At 40.1% G+C, this 22,034-nt stretch overlaps 1 protein-coding gene across 2 annotated transcripts in view; it reads left to right on the top strand.

The window, feature by feature from the left end:
- The window catches only part of GYS2 (glycogen synthase 2), a 41,442-nt gene that overhangs the window by 18,371 nt on the left and 1,037 nt on the right, over positions 1-22,034 (top strand). For both annotated transcript variants that reach the window (XM_074539207.1, XM_005492723.4), the window contains exons 6-16: positions 2,518-2,662; positions 6,746-6,863; positions 7,262-7,382; positions 10,033-10,139; positions 12,172-12,231; positions 12,880-12,958; positions 13,483-13,596; positions 15,929-16,055; positions 17,342-17,437; positions 19,223-19,386; positions 20,511-20,591. In XM_074539207.1, the coding sequence (XP_074395308.1) occupies positions 2,518-2,662; positions 6,746-6,863; positions 7,262-7,382; positions 10,033-10,139; positions 12,172-12,231; positions 12,880-12,958; positions 13,483-13,596; positions 15,929-16,055; positions 17,342-17,437; positions 19,223-19,386; positions 20,511-20,591 (1,212 nt within the window). The remainder of the gene's footprint in view (positions 1-2,517; positions 2,663-6,745; positions 6,864-7,261; positions 7,383-10,032; positions 10,140-12,171; positions 12,232-12,879; positions 12,959-13,482; positions 13,597-15,928; positions 16,056-17,341; positions 17,438-19,222; positions 19,387-20,510; positions 20,592-22,034) is intronic.

Genomic DNA, 22,034 nt, shown 5'->3' with positions numbered 1-22,034 from the left:
AGAAGTGCACAGTTCTTACTCCACCCTGAGGTCAAAAGTCAAGGTCTTGCTTTACTGATTGGTGCTGGAAGCTGCTGGAGAGTGACAACAAATGAAATGTGAGAACCCCATGACCTCTGTTTGTACTTCCTAATCGGTGTGGAATTGTGTACCTTTGCAAAAACATGCCAAAAGCCCCACAAGCATACACAAAATAAAATACTCCCTGTTTATAAAAGATGGGAAAATGAATAGCAATGAAGAAATAAGCACTGATATGTGTTAAATATGTAAAGTCTTTTCATGAAACCAAAGAAATAAAAGTTAATTAGAAATAAGTCATAGTGCTTAACAATCTTTTTATAAACCTTTGCCCCAGCAGTGTTACAGGGAGTCTTAATCAACAGTTGGTGAGCATGTCCCAAATTTAATTTTTAATCACGTTTTGTAATTAAAACCCATTCTTGCTGAGAAAGCCAAAAGAGAACAAAAGGCCTTTGAAGTTTGACCAGCTATTTGTTTGCTAGCAATTTCAAAAGTATTTTTAACAGAAAGCCAGATGTGTTTGAAAACACTTTCATAATTCTGGCTGTAGTTGTGCCCATCCCATTCATGTGTTTGTCTAGTATACTAAAGAATGGTCCCATTTTGTATCTTTTTTCCACAGAATGTTTAGACAATCAAATATGCAGTTAATAGCTCCTTGTGAATCAGTTTAGTTTAAGCCAAGGATGATGCTGAGACCTGTGGCACTAAAAGGAGCCAAATGAATTCCCCTTTATTTTTCTCTTTGTGTTCTTTCTACCACTGGATTTCTGTGGCAAATGAGATTAATGTCCTGGAGAAAATATGCTTTGTATTTCATGCTCTAAAATTCTCATGGGGAATGCAGAAAAGACGATATATGAGGATACAACTGAGAAATGGTATCATAATATTTAGCACATTATGTGGTAAATTGTATTTGGCAAATGTAGAAAAGCTCTTGATATAGAGGATCACCAATACCAGATTAAAGCATCTCATTTCTTTGGAAGTTTTCAGCTGAGACTTTTCAAGTTCTCAGCTTTTTTTTTTTTGTCACACTAGGGTGGTTAGATTGGCACTTTCAACTAACACAATGGAAGCCACTTTCCCACTAGTATTGTAGCACTGGTGCAGAATTAAAGCAGATAAAAGCAAGTAATTTTCTCAGCAAAGCAGTTATAAGATATCTGTATCAACATCTCTGTCTACACCTATCTAAGTGAAAATAAGAAGTTTTGTGCTTCACTGTAAGTCCCTGAAATGGTTCCCATTGCATCCACTTTCTCACAGTATGTTCTGTACCAGCATTAAGCTTTGCAGGACAGGTCACAGCCTAAATAGCTTTACTTCTGTCCAAGTTCTGAAGTTCTAAAAGCAGCTGGCCATGGCAGGGGTCACACAATCCTAACTATAGAAAGTGCTGTCTGCCCTGCCTGTGATAGGGGTTAAATCTATTATGGTCAAAGTTACACAGTCACATGCAATCAAAATCAGGCTGTGCAGCCTGCATTAGGCAGCGATCACGGCAGAGCTCACTGAGAGTCATTGTCACCCTCCATGGAACTCACACAGGCCACTGGGTGCCCATGCTGTTGACCTTAGGGTCTCAAGACTTCTGTTTCCAGAAGTGAAACATCGTGGAAGACTAAGAGGATTGTGATTTAATTGCAAGCATTGACACCTTTTTTAGACTATGTTGTAGCGATTTTGCAGTGGACACTGTTAGTGAACATTTGAACCTTTAAGCGTGGACTCAAGGGAATTGTGCATTTTCTTTGCATCAGGATAATATAAGTTAAAAAAGGGTAGCTGCAAGATTTAAAGGTGATTTAGAAACACTTGGGTGTTTGGAATGTCGTATCTAGCAGTTTAACTTGCATCTGTCTCTAGAAATTAAGGGAGTTCAAACTGAAATATAAGAAGCAGCAAGTGACAGTGGCAGAGTTGGAGGAAGAATATCTCTCAGTGTCAGAAAATATCTCATGTTCTGTTTTCTTTTTTCCATTGGGAATTGTCACTTTGTCTTTATATCCTGCCCTCCACTTCTCTCCTGCCTACCTGTGATTCCCACCATTCTGCTGAGTCCCAGGTTCTGTCCTCATCCCCATTCCTATTTTCTTCTCTTCCCTTCAGCTACCAGTAACCTCCCTGCTCTCCCAAGTTTTCCAGCAGGCCTGTGAAAGCTGCAACATGATACATTGCCAGCCAGCAGGCCAAATTCCACAGATCCTTACCTTTCATGGGATCATTAATCTAAATTTCCTTCCATGGTAGAGCTGCCATTCTTTGAGGAGCAAGCAGGATCTGAGAGCTCTCCTGCTCTTTCAAATTCCTTGAAGTTGATAAAACAGTTCAAACACCAGAATGACAAAACAGCAGCATAATCACGTGGTTCTTGTGGTTCTCGTTCCATGGGGAAAAGGAGCTTAGCAGGAGAAGCCTTCCCTGAGGGAGACAGTTTGATGCTCATGTCACACAGGTGTCTTTTTTGTTGGTTTTGTTATTTAACAGTTTGACATTGACAAGGAGGCTGGAGAGAGGCAGATTTACCATCGGTACTGTATGGAAAGGGCATCTGTGCATTGTGCCCATGTGTTCACCACAGTCTCCCAGATCACAGCTACAGAAGCAGAACATATGCTTAAAAAAAGCCCTGGTAAGACCTGAATCATTTTTTTTTACTGTTATTTCCTCAGAATGCCCACATATCTTTAGACTGAATGAACACAATAGAGGCAGTATGCAAACTTGAAGAGACAGAACACATGCACAGGTGTGTCTGGCAATGCTACAGGGATTAACCAATTTTCCATGGATGTTAGGCTTTTTTTACCAGGACTCCTCAACTTCAGGAATTTTGTCTGTGGCAGGGTTTCCCTGCTTTTAGAACTGAACCATGATAAACTTCATATAGATAAAATATTTTCTATTAGGCCAACAAGTAGAGTTTTAAAAATAGTTCTGTGCCCAATAATTTGTCTGGTTTTCCTCTTGATATTAGTCTCATAAAATATGAAGGTTAGAAATCTTGTCTTGTTCCATGCTTGGGTTTTCAGTAAGGTCATGATCCCAGTTTGATGTGTCATCAAATTTCTCTTTAAATCACCTCAGTGCTTTATAGGAATAAACCTCAATACTCCACCTGCAGGTAAGCAGCATGAGGGAAAACTGTACAACAGTTTTGGAGACTATTTAGCAGGTGTGTTGTTATCTTGGTTATTTTAAATTAAACAGTGCTCAAATTATTGTTTTTGTTTGAACTCGGTTTTTTGTTTTATTTTTGGGGTTTAGTTGTTTATTTGGGGGATTTTTTTGCTTACTCTTTGTAGAGTTATTGGATGATTTGCAGTGCTGATTATAGTTAGGGATTGTTATCCTGATTAACTTCAATGCTTCAAGCCACATTGTGGTTCCTGAACCTGAATGAAAGAGCTGTTCATGGAATCCTTTGCCTCATTCCTGACTAGCTGCCAATAGGATGATGGATTTAGATTATCTTTTTCATTTTATTTTAAGCACAAAAGCCTTGTCTTAAAAGTCACTGAAGTTCAGTCATTTAAACTGGGATACCTCTGAAAGGTCTTGATTTTTCAGAGTGCAGAGCACTCTGAAAAGCAAACTTTTAAAGCTTTTTTAATATAGGCATGACACTTCTCCCCACCACAGCTACCATTGAAAATCATAGTCTGTGTTTTGGGATTTTAGGAGACTGAAATGAGTCTGAATCCAGTTTAATTTGGGGAAGAAAATCTCCAGACTGCTCACAGATAAAACATCAGTTGAAGCTGAAGAGAATTCCATGCACAGAGATTCACAGGCCTGAGCTTTTTGTGATTATTCTTGCAACTTTGAAGAAACCAAGTAAATATACTTAATGTTTGGGTTAAAAAACTACTGAGAGATGTCATGCTTCATGTTGATATAGCTAGAAAGAAATTCAGTAGAAATTGTCACCCCAAATCCTAAGAAGCAACTCTAAGTGGAAAGTCTAATGAGAATAAGTATTTTAATAGTTTCTCTGAATCCAAGACCACAAATAAACTGTGCAGGAACCTATTCTCACACTATTTATTCTCTCTGAAGTTGTGAAATCTGCATAGACATGGATTTTTTTAAAAACCCATCAATCCTTCAGTAGGTCATTGAGCTTGCTAAGGAACTTGAATACTGAAAGCATGTGTGCATTTCTCCATCCACTTTAAAAATAAACCTTTAAAAGGAGGATGCTGGATTGGCACAATTAAATTTTATTTACATTTATTGAGATAAAAGTTTTTCAAATAGTTAGCTAAAAATAACTCAGAAATATGCTAAATTGAGCTCTCTCTGCTACTCCTCTTTAACATCAAACTTGGATTATAATTTAAATTATAAATCTCATCACTTGGAGAGGTCCCTTTAAAATTTAATAAATCCAATTGCATAGAGAACTTTTGCAGTGGGACAAAGGCCAATTTGCCAGTTTAAACCTGGCAGAATGACTGCTTGCATTATGCTGATCCCACTTGCTGCAGTTGTTATGTGATCAACCATTTATCAAACCAAATTTATCAAAAGCTTGAGTATCTTTGACATATCTAGCAGGATTTTGTCAGTGATCATAAGTCATATTCTCGTGGTTTGAAAACTGGTGTTATGGGATGTCTAATGTTTTCACTCAGATGTGGAACATATTTCTTATTAGCAGTAGAAAAGACTTTGAGTCAAAATTCCAAGAGATTCAGGTATCAATTGAGTTCTAGATCTAGGCTTCCTATCTGTATGTATTTGATCAAAATCATAGATGGAAACTCTGAAAAAAGAGTCAACTCTACTGTTAGTGATCTATCAAGAGAAAACTGTGCTAATATTACTTAAATCATGCCAGTTTCTTTCCTATAGATACAGAAGTTAAAACATTGTGGTTTGACCTACTTGGGACAGTTTTTCAAGCAAAAATATTGTTATTTCATTAGACAACAAGAACAGCAACAAAAGCAAACAAACAAAAAAAAAAAAACAGCATAGGGACCAAACTCTCTTTCATCACTTCATCTCTCACACATGTTCAAAATATTCCTGGGTGTTGAGCAGGAATAGTGAACTGGGTTCTTTGGGCCACCGTGTCTGTCATGCATCTCAAAGACTTAAGCAAGAGATGGATGGAGCCCCAGTCCTCATGAAAGGATAAATGAAGCTGCAGTTAAACCAAAGGACATGGGAGTAGGTTATGCACAGGCTGCTGCTGGTGGGTGATACTCTCCAAAACTCCCTGATAAATGAATGTGAGTGTGGAAAGAAGCTGGCCAGAAATAGCTGGGCAAGGGATTCTTCCTGTATTGGGAAGCCTTGGAGATGGCTGGAGTCTCAAAGCTCTGTCCTGCACGAGCCAGTTCTCCCTCACAGAGCACGGAACAGGTCAGAGAAAGGAGAAGGTGTGTTGTTGGTAAAGACAGTGGAGGATGGTTCTGCTGTGTTACCTCCCCCCAGAGGCCTTTGTTCAGAGAATTCTTAAGTGCTGGGCAGGAGAAGGTAAAAGCACAAGTTTTCTCCTCATGTCCACCAAGACTGTTTGGCCATTGAAAACCAAATCTTCAGTACCTAGCAAGTAAAGATTTCCTGGTCTTTAGTTTCAGAATTGGTATTCCAGAAACAGATCCATCAAGACTTTTGCTATTTCATGGTTACTACTAAAGGTTATATTTTTATCTGTTGTAGTTTAACCTAGAGTGCTTCAGGACATTTTCAGGTGAAAGTTTAACCACAGATCACTTACATGGCAGGGAAACACATATATTGCTAAAGCAGACTGCAATTCTCAAGGAAATAATCAAAAATGGCTGTGCCATTTGCATAATGTCAGGCAAGTATCATAAAGTAGTATAAGTCTGTTTCAGTCAGTTGTGTTGCCATGAAATACATCTGCTGAGGAACTGGCCTTCCCTTTCATTTTCATTCATAACCCAGCTCAAAGGACAGAAAATGGCATTCTTTCCATTTACTTGGACTGGATTTGGGGCAAGCCTTTGAATAGCTGCTGTGATCTACCAGGAAGGCTAAGAGTGACTGAATTTCAGTGCCTGTCCTCTGTGTATATCCCAAAACTCTACCTTTAAAATGCTGGAAATGAACACATTTTAATTGTAAGATCCTTTAGAGTCTTGCAGGAGGGCTGGAAATGAACAAATTTTAATTGTAAGATCCTTTAGAATCTTGCAGGAGAGCAGCAGTAAAAATGTAAAGTGTACTATTCCATGGATATTTTTAGGTGAAATGCAACTGATTACTGGAAAGAGGCTGTTTTATAAATGTTTCTTATATGCTCCCTTTTTTGATAAATCCTCAGAAGTTTTGATAGAATGGGTATCTCTTGTGCCATGCAGTAAACAAGGGCATAGCACAATTTCTGCTTCCAAGGGCTCTCAATCTGTAGTGATTGAGCAGGCAACAGTGATATCAAGGATAAAGAGGTAAAGGGCAAGTTGCACAACAAATGTGTGGCTCAATGGAGACGTCACTGGGGTCTTGACAGGACAAAAGGGCAGGGTCTACCCCGTGCTGAGGACAGGTGAAAGCTGCTTTGATGGTGCAGATGTGCAGAGCCACATGCAAGAGCTCTGTGGAGGCAGTGCTCTTCCCTCCCCTGAATAACATAAAAACATAACCTGTTCACATAAACTTGAGAGACACATTGGTTCTTTCCTTAAAGATTTCTCTGACTCTGAAGATGTCTACCTCTGCCTTTTCTCTGCTTTTCCAGATGTTGTCACCCCAAATGGCTTGAACATTAAGAAATTTTCAGCAATGCATGAGTTTCAGAATTTGCATTCCATGTACAAGGCTAGGATCCAAGAGTTCATTCGAGGTCATTTCTATGGGTATGCTTTTACTTTTCAAAAATTAGCAATGCTTGTCCAACACTATTTAAAGCAAAGCAGGAGGACTAACAAGTACTTCATAGAGGAGTGGAAATGTTGAAACCAGCTTATTCAAATGTCTGTCTGGGATTTCTCAGTCAGAAGCTAAGGGAATTTTAGACACCAGATCTGACTCTACTTAACAGATTGTGATTTCAGACAGCAGATCTTGATCTGTTTGTTATTTACCCAAGATGTAATTAGTCAGATTAAGATAGTCAATTTAAAGCACAGCAGAAAAGCTTCACTTTCATTTTTATCTGGGGATAATAAGTTCCTCCAGAATAGAAAGCTGTTGTGTGTTTTATTTGATTGTATCTTGAGAAATACTTTGTTCTTGTCTGTTTTCTTGCTTTCAGCCACCTTGACTTCGATCTTGACAAGACCTTGTTTTTCTTCATTGCTGGGAGATATGAGTTTTCCAACAAAGGAGCTGATATGTTTCTAGAAGCCTTATCAAGATTAAACTTTTTGCTGAGGGTAAGAAAGCTTACACAGCTGCTTAAAGCATAGAGTTTATGCTCAAACTCACCATCCTGTGGAAGTCACCTACAAGAATTCCCTTTCAATACTCTGGTTTCTAGGGAAGTAATTATGGGATAATCACAGTTTTCATAGGGCTCTCCTCCTGAACCATCAGAATATATGATGATTTCACACAGTTTTAATTGATAGATTGGTTGTATAATTGAAAATGATTAATTACATAGTTCAAGAAGTTAATCCATGGTTGCCTCCCTAGCTTTTAGAAAGAAGTAACAAAAATAGTATTCTAGAGTTTACCCTGATAGCTTCTGTATTATAATGGAAATAAAAGTAAGCCTTTAAAGTGGCATTTTAAAAACATCCTTTTAAGCAAATTGCTTAATTTGTTAGGACCTGTTTATGATCTTTTAAATCTCTGCTACCCCACTGGATGGGAATGTTGCATTAAAATTCACAGAGTGACAGTGGTGTGATGCAAAGCAATGGGAAGCCGTTCAGGTCTCTGTGGTTCTGTTTCCTCAACAAAATTGGTGCAATGTTTCTAAATGTCTTTATGGAGTACTTCAATGAAGATAAGAGCAAGGCCTTGTTAAAAATCACAGAGCACAGCCCTTACTACCTACAATTGAAAATGTCTCCATTGTGTCCCAAAGACTAATACATTGAAAATAAAACCCAGAAAAAATGCTAATAATGCTACTTGGCTTTCAATCATTTGGCAAGGATCAATTAGCTGTTGTCCTAGACTCTGTCCTTTGTACTCATTAACAGTTGAATAATATGGAAAATCTGGATAAAAGTTATGATACTGCTCTGTCAGCAGGGATGAAAGAATCACTAATGTCCAAAGCCCTAAGTACAATTGTTCTACCACCACTTTCTATTAATATGGCATTTAGTGACTCTGGGTTTTCTAGAAATTCTTAATCCCTTCATTCACACAGATCACCTCACAGAACTGAAGTATTTCTTCCACAACAGAAATCAGCTGTTTGGCAGTGCTGTGCAACATCAGCTACCTGTTAGTGGCATTTTCATGGTTGTTACCTGTGAATGCTGGTAACGTGGAAGGTCTTGTGCGATAAGAGGGAAAGAATTGCCTGAGCAATTATTGCAGGAATCTCTTATTGCAGCTAATGATTTATATCATAGAATCATAAAATCTTTAGGGCTTCAAAACCCTTCCAAGATCATTGAGTCCAACCTTTGGCCAATCACCCATTTGTCAATTAGACCATGGCACTAAGAGCCATGTCCAGTTGTTTACTGAACGCTTCCATGGAGGGTGAACTCCACCACCTTGCTGGGCAGCCCCTTCCACTGCCTGATCACCCTTTCTGTGAAAAAGTTCTTCCTGATGGCATCCATGGTAAACAAGGCTGATGGAAATTAAAGGAAACAGGCTAGTTTTCCCAGGCTCTATAGAGCAGTGTACTGTTGCTTCTCCCAGAAGCTGAGCCTGGATTTATTGCATTGTTCTTCCAGTGTGGATGCCGGCATCTGATTAGCTGTTCTAACAACCCTTGCTCTGTAATTAATTCAAGAGGTAATTTCATTGGGAATAGTAGACTACCTGTACTAATTACAAGTCTGGAAATGGTGGTACTTCCTAAATTTCCCAGTATTGTGCCTGAACCTACAAAGGACATACCATTGCATGAAATTGTTTTATTTTATAAAGACATTTTACAAAGACATTTTCCTCTCCTGCTTTATTTGCAAAATTTTGCAAATAAAATATGAATGTTGGGAGAGATTGTTAATGCACACTAGGATTGTAGCACGATGGACTTGGAAGCCACTTTGAAAAGAGGGAAGAGAAGAACATTAATTAACATAAACATGATAGATGACTCCCATAGGTTTTTTTATACTGTACATTTCCCTCTGTGTCAGTCTGAGAGAAGGCACACTATTGAATGGTTTTGTATCTAAAATTTGAAACAGAGGCAATTCAAAGTAATTTAATTTTTACAGCTCTGAACAGAGTTCACCCTTGGCTTTTCATTAAACAGCTGATGAGAGGAGTAAAACCTCATTCATGCAGCAATGAATGGACCTGGTATTTTGAACCTTGTTCATGCACAGGAGAAAGCAGCAAGCGAAACCATCTAGAAATAAAGGGTCAGAATTCACAGCAATGCTTTCTGCCTTTGAAACAGCTGGATGGGAGAGATGGGCAAGAAGTTACTTGTGGCTTTTTGCGTGTCTGGTCGGTTCTTTGCCAGAGTTTAGGTAGAAAATGGTTGTTCTTTCTCTGTTGTAGGAATTTCCCTCATATCATGGCTAGGCATACCTCAGATAGTAAGCCAAACACTCACTCCTTTGAGCCAGCACAGTTTGTGTCAGGTGAGAAAGTGTGTAGGACTTTTATTTTTCTGCAGTTTATATGCTCAGCCAAAGCCATGTTCTGTAAACCATGAGAGCTCAGGAAGATCTGATTGCCCAAATTGAAACTGGGTGACATCTCCATCTTGATCTCTGATTTGACAAAACTTTGTTTGTAGCAAGAGCTACAAGATCTGAGCCTTCCTGGAAAACCAAAGTGCATTTGGTGTTTCCTGTGACTAATTCTTAAAGTTGGCTGTGATATTTTGTATCAGATTTTTTATTTTAAATTGCCCTCCATTTCTTGTCACTGTAGGTTCACAAGGCTGATGTTACAGTTATCGTGTTCTTCATCATGCCAGCAAAAACCAACAATTTCAATGTGGAAACCTTGAAAGGACAAGCAGTCCGGAAGCAGCTCTGGTAATTGCCATTCCCACCCTGGTGCAGTCTGATGGGGACTCATGCAAAAGTCTCAGCTGGAGAATGCTCCCTATTTTTGCTACAACTGAGGATTGTGGGTAACTAGAATGTATTTCAGACATGAAAGAGATGGGAAAGATAAATAAGGTCAAATATTTCTTCTTTTAGGTCTGGTTTTTTGTTGTTTTTTTTTTAATCCACAGTTATTTTTAGTTAATTTTTTTTTTTGTGTTGTCATTCTATTAGCAAATAGTACTTGTTTTATAGCAACACAGTCAAATGCTCTAGAAAATCCAGTGTCCTGAATGTCTTCTGGATGTTTCTGGTACTCCCTTTGGATGTGCCACAGAGCTCCCACAAAATAAAGACTGCCTGCTCATTTTTCACAGTGACCTTCTCTCACTGTGAGAAGTGAATAAATAAAGACAGCCTGCTGGTTTATAACAGTGAGCTTCTCTGTGGGAAAAATAAATTAATTACACATATTCTTTTATTTAGAAATGTGGAAATTGCACCGTGTGATCCAGCAGATCAGCAGTTGATAATTATCTATAATTATCTATATGGACTACAACAAGCAGTGGCCATAACCAAGCAGTGAAACTTACAGCTATAAAAGGAAAATTGTCACAGTCCTACTTATTTTGCAACTTTTCAAACAAAAAAAGCAAAGCAGGAGCAGGATTAACCTTCACCTGACTTTACCTGCTGTGTGATTCTGTATAGGAGAAAACTGCTTTCAGCTGTTCTTCTCTGTGAAAAGCAAAGACCCTCTGCATCACTCTATGCAGCATCATCATGGTCATAATCATAATCAGGATAAACCCACCTGCTAGCAGTATTTCATAATAATATCAAATGATTCTCAGGATGCCACAGAAATTAAAGACAAGACGAGGTTGGCACTTATAGAGGAATACAGCACTTGGACATTAATATGTGATGGCTGACTTGGGGTATAAAATCCTTCTTTTCCTCTGCTTCTGGAAAAGCAGTCTATCCCATCTGGGTTAAATTTTAGATATTGTGCATGGCAATCTATGAAAGTATAGTCATGTGGGAGCGATCCTGCTGGGGTTTGGATCAGTGTGGCTTAACATTTGACTGCTTTACAACTCAGCCAAAATTGACTTATCCACTCTTGTGTCTATGTGAGCTGGGAAAGGGCACCTAAAAACATGTATGTGGATTCCCAGATTGGTAAAGTTTAAGATTTCACTTAACAAGTTTCATTTTTGCCTAAAGTATAATTAGCAATCAGAAAGGCAGGAAAGGTTCTGTGAAGTGGAACTTCACTCGCAGTAGATTCACTCACATTTAGAGTGCACTTGCTGTTTTGACAACAGAACTTTGTGCCACGGGCAGAATAATAAAAATTACTCTTTGCATGCAGAACAGGGGTTCACTGGAGTTCTTCCTTAGCTAAAATATAACATTTGTCTGTCACAGTCCTCATAAATGGTATGATTAAAACTTGGCCTGAGCTTTCCAGGAAGTTTTTTTTTGTTTTGCAAACTGAGATAACTACCTTTAAGTCTAACACTTGTTTCTAAAAGTCTGTGAGTTGGGAAAAAGGGCAGAAAGTGAAGGGGGAAGCTTGCTCTGAAAGCTCCTTTTTGTTTAATTCTTATATCTTGTATGTCTCTTCCAGGTCAAGAGAATCTGGAGCTCTCTCTGTCCATTATTAATGATCATGTTGCAGTACCTAGGGTCATATATATGCTCTTTTTTTTCACAGCTGACATGTGGTCCACTGATCAGAGAAGGGGGCTAGAAGGAATCCTTAGCAAAGCCTGCCCCTGGCTTTCCCAGTGCACTCATCTGTAGGTGCAGGATAAATCCTCAGCTCTGCTGGAATCCATCAGCACAACTGCTGGCTGGAGAAAGGAGCTTTGAGAACCAGACCTCTGTCTGCTTCTGCATCCTGGGTTCCATCAGTCTATTAGTTTAATTTCCAGCTGCAGGAATCTCTTTTATACTGTCTTTCTCCTGGATTCTCCTGTTTCATATGTATATTTATTTATCTTCCCAGGGACACTGCACAGTCTGTGAAAGAAAAGTTTGGAAGGAAACTCTACAATGCCTTGCTGAAGTGAGTGAATAAGTTGCTTTGCTCTGCCTTGCAGAGCCTCATGTTCAGGTGGCTTTACTTGTGCTGTTTCTGTGCTTCTGCTCCTCACGTAAGGGATTTTGACATCCATAACATCCATAGGAGGGCATGGTAGGAAGATATGGGACCATAAACAGGATACTTGTTTAACAGGCAAATCACAGAGAAAAAAAAATAAAGGTTCCAACAGCTTGTGGTGGAAAGACTCTTAAGAGACATCTAAGTAACACAAAGGCTTATTCACTGTCAAAAACTAGCTACTTCAGCTTAAAAAAGCACCAGAGACAAAGTATAATGTGTCAGTAATTCAGTCATATAGTTTCAGAAGACAGTTGGAAGTGAATGACCCAAAGCACAGGTGAGATGACCGGAACTTCAGTAAAAACAAGCTGTGTCCGAAAAACAGAAGAAAGCAATTCTTTTCCTTTCTTTTTTCAAAAGCTAATTAGGAGATCAGCAAGTATATGGGAGAACAGAATATAAGGAATATAGAAATGCCATGAAAACAAAGGAAAGGTTCATGTTGACATCAGCAAACTTCAGATCAGACCTTCTTGGCCATTTCTTCATTTTCTTTACAAAAGGGACAGTGAATCATTTGGTAAAATTGGTTGTGTGTTTCCTTTGCAGAGGAGAAATCCCAGACCTGAACAAGATTCTTGACCGAGATGACATAAGCATTATGAAAAGAGCCATCTTTTCAACTCAGGTCAGAAAATATGTTATTTGTATAAACATCTAATCAAAATAATGGATGTGATGATGTAAAAGGATTGAGTATGGCATATAGCAATATGTGTGCATTGGGAGAGGTTTTCAGCAAATACACTTCTTATCAGTAACATTTAAAATCAGGTCTGATTGTTTTTAATGAGAGTATGACGCAAACGGACCTTTAGGGGAGTCCATGGATATTGCTTCAGTCACATGCATTCCTAATTCTTTTATTTTGAGCTAAGTGTGAACTTGGAGTTGTTCCTGAGCCTGGATTTTTCCAGTTTTATTAAATATGTGAAATCAAATGCTAAGGAGATACAGCATTGACTAACAATCTTCAAAATTAAATGGTGGGCCCTTCTCAAAGTTAGTACAAATTAATTTATTTTGAGGTAAATTAAGCTTATTTACATTAATGAAAAAATCTGGCACTGTCTTCTAGTAGCCCTAGGAAATGGCAACAGGACTGTTTGCCAAGAGTTTGTCTGATTTATGGATTGCCTTTTCTGTGCTCAGAGACACTCTCTGCCTCCAGTGACCACCCACAACATGATTGATGACAGCAATGACCCAATCCTCAACACCATCCGGCGCATTGGGCTGTTCAACAACCGCACAGACCGCGTGAAGGTGCGTTCTGGCCGCCTCATTTGAGACCCAAAATGGGATTTCTCTGAACATTCTCAGTCTGCATCACTAGCATGGGGAGTGCAGTTAAATTCTTGATAGGTGGTATTATACTGCTAGAGTACTTCTCTCTTCCTCCCTTTCCAGGAATTACAACTTGTCACTGCACAGGGATCCTCAGGTGCTGTTTAGCCAAGCTAATTTCCAGTTAGAAATCTGAGGTTAGGGAGCTGTTTCCATTGCTGCCTCCTGCACTGAATAAGTAGCTGCTAACTGCTGAAATCAAGAAAGTGCCATGGGTCATCTGCACCCAGATAGAAAACTCTGACATAGATTCCCTTGCTTAAAACTGGAGGTCCAAGGTTTGAGCACAGACATTCCTGGAGTATTGATTCATCTCTTAAGAGCAACACCCTGATACTCAGCATTTTCTGTAAAAGATTAACCAGGGCTTTGAGCAGAAAGAATTCCTGTTCATGCCATGCTCATGTTTACATCACCTGTTGAAACTAAATTAGTGCAAATAAATCTTTTCCTTATTTCCATGTTTACTTTGTCAAACCACAGAAATTACCAGCTTCTGCTTTCAGAGGTCTGCCAAAGTTGGTTTTTTCCTGGCAATCTTTGATGTTCTAACTATGACTATCTCAACATCTCTCTAGTCAAAGTTGAACCTAAAATTGCAAATTCTTTCTCTTCTAAACCTTTTCTTTAAAGCCAGATCCAAAGTATCTCTAACAATGACATATCAATTATTCTCAATATCCATGGCTATACCTGAGTAAATATTTTCTTATACTTCCTAGTTGCTTCTTCCTGGCTTAACATACGAGCATTAACTCCAACAAATTCTGGGATCATCACATGGTAATAATACACAAGATGTAACAAAAGTAGGGGGGAAGGATACAGTGTGTACAGATGTAGTAAAAAATGCCTCAGAATTTACTGCTTGAAGGCATTACAGAGCAGATAGGATATAACACAGCAGACATGATGATCTACTTCTCAGCAGATGTCAAGTTTCTAGAAATCTGTCATTACCACTGAAAAATTACCTGCTGCATGAACGGGCTTAATACTTCATGAGCTGAATACTATTTGAAAAAAAATCTGTAAACTTCAAATTGAAAGTAATTTTGAGAGAGGTACAACATATTCAAGCAGACACAGCTGGCATGGGAAAAATCCCCTCAGCAATTCCAGTGAAATCACTGGGATCAACTAAGCTTGCAAAATGAGCTTACAGCCCATTTACTGGTTGAGTACATTCATTTGTTTATTCAAATGAGTAGCATGACAATTTTATTAAGAAGGGATGAAAGCACATCCTGAGCATGGAATAATGGCTGTGGTATGTTCATGCAGGGAGATAAACCCAGAGCAGTTTAAACCATTCCCTCACGTTTCAACCTCCCAAAGCTGACTGGGCACCACATGCAAGGCACTTCTCAACTAAGCAGCAGATGTGGGGCAGTAACCCCAAACCCTGCAGAGTCATGCAGATAAATTAACTTTGGTCCTTAGACGTGTCTTTCAGCAAGACTAAATAGGCACAGGTTTGTGGTGACAGGGCTATAATGTGCCTGCTTTCAAAATTCCATCCATTCTTGGGAGATCTGTTGAGTACAGTGAACATTCCTTTATTTCAGGGAATGCTGTGAAGTTCAGAAGTGCTGTGTCTGTCTGAGGCCTCCTCCTAAAGAGACATCCCAGTAAAATCATAGAATGATTTGTGTTGGAAGGGCCTTAGAGATAATTTCATTCCATCCCCCTGCCATGGGCAGGGACACCTTCCACTAGGCCCAAGTTGCTCACAGCTCCATCCAGCCTGGCCTAGGACACTTCCAGGGATCCAGGGGCAGCCACAGCTTCTCTGGGCACCCTGTGCCAGGGCCTCTCCACCCTCACAGGGGAGAATTTCTTCCTGATATCCAATCATAACCTGCTCTCTGAGAGTGCGAAGCCATTCCACCTTGTCCTGTCACTCCAGGCCTTCGTAAATCCTCCTTTGTACAAGAGACCAAATCTTGCTAAATGCCTTAGGCCTAATTCTCAATGCATGTGGGCCCCCTTGGTGAAGAAAGGTAAAGCTAAATACCTGTCCAGTGAAAAGGGGGTTCATCATCAGTCCTGTTTCCAGGATGAGAGTGCACACAGGCAGGATGTGTTGTAGTGTGAGCAGTGGGGTAGATAGCAGATGGATGGCCAAAGGAGATGTTGTCCAGATACTTAGGAAAAGACCAGGGTGAATAAAGGTGCCTAAGCTGATTGGTAATTGAAATATATCAATGGTGGTTTTCTTTCACGTCTAACATAAGTTTTGAATATCCAGGTGATCCTACATCCAGAGTTTCTTTCTTCAACAAGCCCCTTGCTGCCCTTGGACTATGAGGAGTTTGTTAGAGGCTGCCACCTTGGTGTATTCCCATCATACTATGAACCCTGGGGCTACACTCCAGGTAGGAATTTTGTACCCTTAACTATCGTAGAAAGATGAACACCCATTCTGTTGCTGCAGCCAGTTCCTTCTGAAGTTCTCCAAAAACTCCTTAAACTCTGTTTCCTCTGCCATGCAAAGGTCTTACTGCTGGCAAAATGTCCCTGCAGTTTACTCTTTCCTGTACTAATGTGTAATCTTTTGATTTTTTATGGCTTTAGAACAAGAAATAATTTTTTAAAGGTAATTCTTGGTTGAAGGATTTTTTAAAAAGATGTGCAGGAATGTAAATATTAAAAAAAGCAGGGCAAGAAATCTGATGCTGCCAGCTGACATAGTTCAGTGGATTTAATTCAAAGATAACAAGTTTGAGAGAATTATGTAATACCATAGCTATTATTTAACAGAAATACATGCAGTGGTAGTGAATCTCATTGAATTAACTGGAAATTTCTAAAAATGCACAGAGCATATAGATTCTGACTTAAAATATTCTCTTTGTCAATATCCATTTGTGTCTCCCAGAAACAAAGACTGCTTTTTAAAGGCATATTTATAACTATTTTACACACACCAGTTTTATTGTCATATGAGTGAAGGCCATGTAGATGTCTCTGTGCTTTTTGAAGACTAGAGTCTGCATGCTGGTTTAGGTTAGGCTTAGGCTCCTTGACAAAAACGTTTTAAGGAGAGTAAGCAATTATCCTTACTCATGGATGTGACAGAAAAAAAAACTACAAAAAATCTATACATATTCTGATTTTATAAAACTAGCTCCACATATACTGTGAATGTAGTCCTGAGTTAATCATGGGATTTGTTGTTTTGGGATGGGATTTTTATTTTGGAGGGGTTTTTTTTCCTGCTATAGAGACCTGTTGGCAAACTATCGAAATCCAAAGGTTGATGTGCTCCTGCCCCTAAGAGATTCAGTTTTGTAAAGAGTTGTGAACAACTAATGAACATAGGTGTACATTAGGCTCCAGTTTAAAACCCAAATAGTCCTGACCATGTAGTGGGGTTCTCTGTTTCGAAACTGCACTCCCAGAAAGTTTTCAGTTTAGCTGCTCTGAAACACAAACATATGTTTGCAAACACAGGGTGAATTTTGTGTTTAAAATTTCTTTTTATATTTTTTCCAATAATCCGCAACAAAACATTATTATAGTTTTCACTTGACATTTTCAGGGCAGCTTTATTGTTATGGGACTTTTGTCTGCCTGTTTTTTGGGGTTTTTTTTCCTCATAAAGGTGAAACCATTGCAGGTGTATTGTCCTGAAACCCTTTTTGCCTGTTTCTTTCTGCAGCTGAGTGTACTGTGATGGGCATTCCCAGTGTAACCACAAACCTCTCTGGATTTGGCTGTTTCATGCAGGAACATGTTGCTGACCCAGAAGCTTATGGTAAAAACTTCAACAGCATATCAAAATATCACCTCTGTGTTAGGAAAGCAAAAAGCACAGCAAGCATGCTGTTACCCCTCAAATTTGTGTTTCTCTAGGACAAGGAAATGCATTAGGGGAATATATTCAGAGCTCTGAATATCTTGTTAGGTTGAACAAGTGATTTCATCTTTCATATTTATCCAGACCCTTTATGGGTTATTTTTTTGGTCTCCCTTTACCTTTTGTTTTCCATATTCTTCCAAATTCATCACTGCTCATATCAGTCTGGAGTCTCCCAGCATTTCCCTGTAGTGCCTCTGGTTATAATGCTCTAAGCCTTCCAAAAGAAGCTGGGAAAGTCTGCTTCTCTTAATAGTGTGGGATTCAAGACCAGTGACATGACCCTCCCCAAACAAACATTAAATTACCATGTACACTTAAAAAAAAAAAAAAGAAAAGCCATGGAAATACAAGAAATCTACTTCAAATACGTAGTGATCTGCTCAGATTCATAACTGGAGTACCAATGCCTGGTATGTCAGGATGATTCTGCCTCTTGAGTCATCCTCTGCCTCAGTAACTCCTCCTTTTAGGGTTGTTTGTCCCTGTTTTCCAGCTGGTGCAGTTGTCACTAAAGCTGTGGCCTCCCTGAGGTACAGAGCAAAGGCACAGCCCTTCCTGTCCTTTCCTCCTTGCTTAGCCAGGGCTGACTGGAAGCCCCATCTCTGGAAGTGTCCAAGATCAGGCAAAATATAGCTCTAAGCAACCTGGGACAGTGGCAGGTGTCCCTGCCCATGGCAGGGATTGGAACCTGATGATCTTTAAGGTCCCTTCCAAGCTGACCCATTCTGTAATTCTGTGGTTCTGTGAATATTGAGTATATTCCCAAACCAGGGCCTCTTTGCAAGTACCTGGGCTTGCTTCCACAATCAGGCAGTGACAGCCCCACACTGGTGCCACCTTTGCCTGACCTAGAGGCAAGGGTTAGAGCCAGGAACAAAATATAGATAACCTGCCCAGGTGAACATGTCTTTGAGACCTTTCAGAGAGACCACAGAACACAGGTCAGTTGCTCTTCTCTGCCAAAACATAGGTGTGAGTTGTATAAATTACTGTGCTGGTCTCAAGCACTTCATTAAGGTAGTTTTGCATCTCTCATGTCCATTAAGAGAGCTGCAAGGTCTGGCACCTTCTTCTTCCCAACACTCTGGTTTAAGGAGGGTGGCAAAAATAAAGTATTAATCTCAACAATGTAGAGGCAAAGTTTACCTCTGCCCTCTCTCTGCCAGAATTGTCTGTTGAATGATGTATGTGAGTTAGCTGTCTCCATGGAAACACTTGTATTTCTACAGAAAACACAGCCTCTCTCCTACAGCCTGATTCTGGCCATCCACACTTGTGAATTCTACAGCAAGCTAGGAAAGCACTAGATGGATTATGTTTTCTTTAAGAAGTCAGTATTTTTAAAATTATGGGAAATAAAAATTATACATCTTTATCCAGAAACTAGAACCTTTTTGGACATACTTACACATCATCAATAAACCCTCTGAGTTTTGGAGAATTTGCTGAATTTCAGCCTGAAAAGTAGAAAAAATTAAAGTTTGAAAAAAAAAGCATATTTCTCTGCATCTCTCCATTTCATCAGAATGGTAACAAGTGTTCCAGTTGTAGCTGCCTTTTAACATTAAAAGGAATATACTGCATGTAACATTTGTCACCTGACAGAAGGTAGATGGGAGGTGGATGAGGTCAGATCCCATCTTCAGTCCCACTCACCTCGGCCTCCCTGGTGTCCCTCAGGGATCTACATCGTGGACAGGAGGTTCCGCTCGCCGGACGAGTCATGCAACCAGCTGACCCAGTTCCTGTACGGGTTCTGCCAGCAGAACCGGCGCCAGAGGATCATCCAGAGGAACCGCACCGAGCGCCTCTCCGACCTCCTGGACTGGAAGTACCTGGGCAGGGTGTGTGAGAAAGAGGCAGCAAAAACTCCAGGCTCATAGGCCTGGCCAGAGCCCTCAGCACACAGCCCCGTGCTGAACTTCCCCTCTCCAAGGGGATGAAGGCAGAGACTGCACATTGCAGTGTAATCCTTCCATGCTCCAGTGGCAAGGAGAGACTGGACAGGTTAGAGCAGAATCCAGTCACACCACCAAGCTCTTGCTGGTGCTAAACACAATGTAAAAATCTGACGGTGTTGGCAACACCTACACTAAGGAGGATTTGTGTTCCTAAGTCATCTGGACACTTTCAAAAATCCTTCCCATCCTCCATGAAATGTTGCTGGGCTCTGTGGCTCCTCAACACTCCTTAAGTACCTCTGTACTTTAAATGCAAAGTAGTGTTTTTAATTTGACACAGGGCACTACAGTACAACCTATTCAGAAGACAGTAATGAAGTATTGTTCTCAATTCTGCAGGACTAAAGAAGTGGATGCACATATATGAGTTTTGTAACTGTTTTGAACCTTTTCCTGCTCTGATACCTGTGTGTGAACCTTAGTATTTATATGGTTCCCAACACTGCATAAGCTTTAACGAGCTATTTTTTCCGTGCATGTGCTGCAAACTCAGGAATACAGTGGATCTAAAAATATTTTTGTCAAATTCTTAAATACCAGGCATCAGTGAACTCATAAATGTCACTTCTCTGTTGCTGTTACACATGCTTCAGTGCAGTCCAAAGTGACTTTGAATGAGCCTAAAACTTATGTATAATACATATGCACACTTAAAAATGTAAATTTTCCTTGTTAAAAAAACCCCACAATTCTTTCCTGAGGAATGAAGAATACCTGTCACTCAATAGGAGCTACACTGACCAAGTCCTAGTTTCCATTTTAATACATCTTACAGACACTTTATTCAGCTTCTGCTCCAGACCTCTTTGGTGTGAATCTGTCATGAATGGCTCATCACTTCACAGTACAAGCAGTGATATCAGCTGGATTCTGCTTATCTGAAAACACATTTAGCCTTTGTTCAGCAACATCTTTTAGAAGATAACTCATTTTATGTTCCTTTCCCCCCTTGTTTAAATCTACCCAAGATTTCTATGACTTGTAATGGCTTCTCTGTTGTGTTGCAGTATTACATGCATGCCAGACACTTGGCCCTCAGCAGAACATTCCCAGATAAATTTGAGATGGAACCAAGTGCTCCACCAAAGGTAAAGTCTGCTTTTGGAGACGAGTTCATTTTGCCTGCTTTACAAGGAGAGAGAGGAAGAGTGTGAGGGAGAAGAGAATTAACAAGTTTGGGTTTAAATAAAGAAAATTAGGAACTCCTACTTAAAAGCTTAACAAGTTATAGACTTAGTCTCCAGTCAGGAATATGCTGTTTTGGGCTGGGACAGAGTCAATTTTTCTCCCAGTAGCTGGGCTGTGTTTTGGATTTGTGCTGAAAGCAGTGCTGATAGCACAGGGATGGTTTAGTTCTTGCTGAGCAGGGCTTGAACAGAGCCAGGAACTTTTCTGCTCCTCACCCACCCTGTCAGTGATGGGCTGGGGGTAGAGAGGGAGTTGGGAGGGGACACAGCTGGGACAGGTGACCCTTAATGGCCAAAGACACTCCAGACCTTATGGCATCATGCCCACTATATAAAGCTGAGGGAAGAAGGAGGAAAGGGGGATGTTCAGAATGCTGCCATTTATCTTTTCAAGTCACTGCTACCTGTGATGGGGCCCTGCTTTTCTGGGGATGACTGAACACCTTCTTGCCCATGGGAAATGGGGAATGAATTCCTGGATTTGCTTTGCTTGTGTGCACAGCTTTTGCTTTCCCTACTAAACTGTCTTAATGTAACCCATGAGCTTGCCCACTTTCCCCTTTTGATTCCCTCCTTGGCCTCTCCAGGAGGGAGTGCGCTGAGGCCATGTGGGGCTGAGTTGCTGACCGGGGTTAAGCCACAACCTACTGGTATCAGATCCAAACACAGGGGTTACCAGGTGGGACACAGGAACACGTCTTCATATGATTTAGACTGAGCTGGATAGGACCATGACACTTTGCACCAGCTGAGGAACTGGCCCTGAAATTCCTCTTGGAAGAGTGGCTGCTTCTCCTTTTTGCTTCTGCTAAATGCCATGGAGATGTTCTGCAACAACCAAAATAGAGGGGAGTTGGGAAAGGATGTTCTAGGGAAAACAAGGCAAGGTATTGCCTTCTTCTGAACATGCTATGTTGGCTGGAGCTGCAAGGGGTCACTTTAAAGGCACACCTTCAAGCAGTTCTTGCCTAGTCCAGATTAGCACTAATTTGAGAAGAGAGGCTGCTCAGAACAGTGTTACTTAGAACCAAACCTCAAAGAGCAACTCTTTTTATTTTTTTTTTAGTAAGGAGAGAGGAGGTTCAGACCAAAACCCTTTGCTGGTTATGCAGATGCTGACATTATAACTAGAAAACCATTTTGAATGTTCAGATTGAAACCTGAATTTCAGGTAGCATATTCTGACTACAGAGTACAGAAGGATTTTGTCCTGTGCTGATTGTTTTAAGGCTCAGTAAAGGTATCCATGTTTTGCAAAAAGCAATGCTGGAAGGGCAGGACGTTGTCACAGGGTAAGCATCTCTGTCATACAAGTATGTATTTACTGGTAGAGGAGGACTGAAA

Source organism: Zonotrichia albicollis, chromosome 4 (assembly GCF_047830755.1).
Source record: "Zonotrichia albicollis isolate bZonAlb1 chromosome 4, bZonAlb1.hap1, whole genome shotgun sequence".
Taxonomy (NCBI): Eukaryota; Metazoa; Chordata; class Aves; order Passeriformes; family Passerellidae; genus Zonotrichia; species Zonotrichia albicollis.
This window is presented reverse-complemented; position numbering and strand designations above follow the sequence as displayed.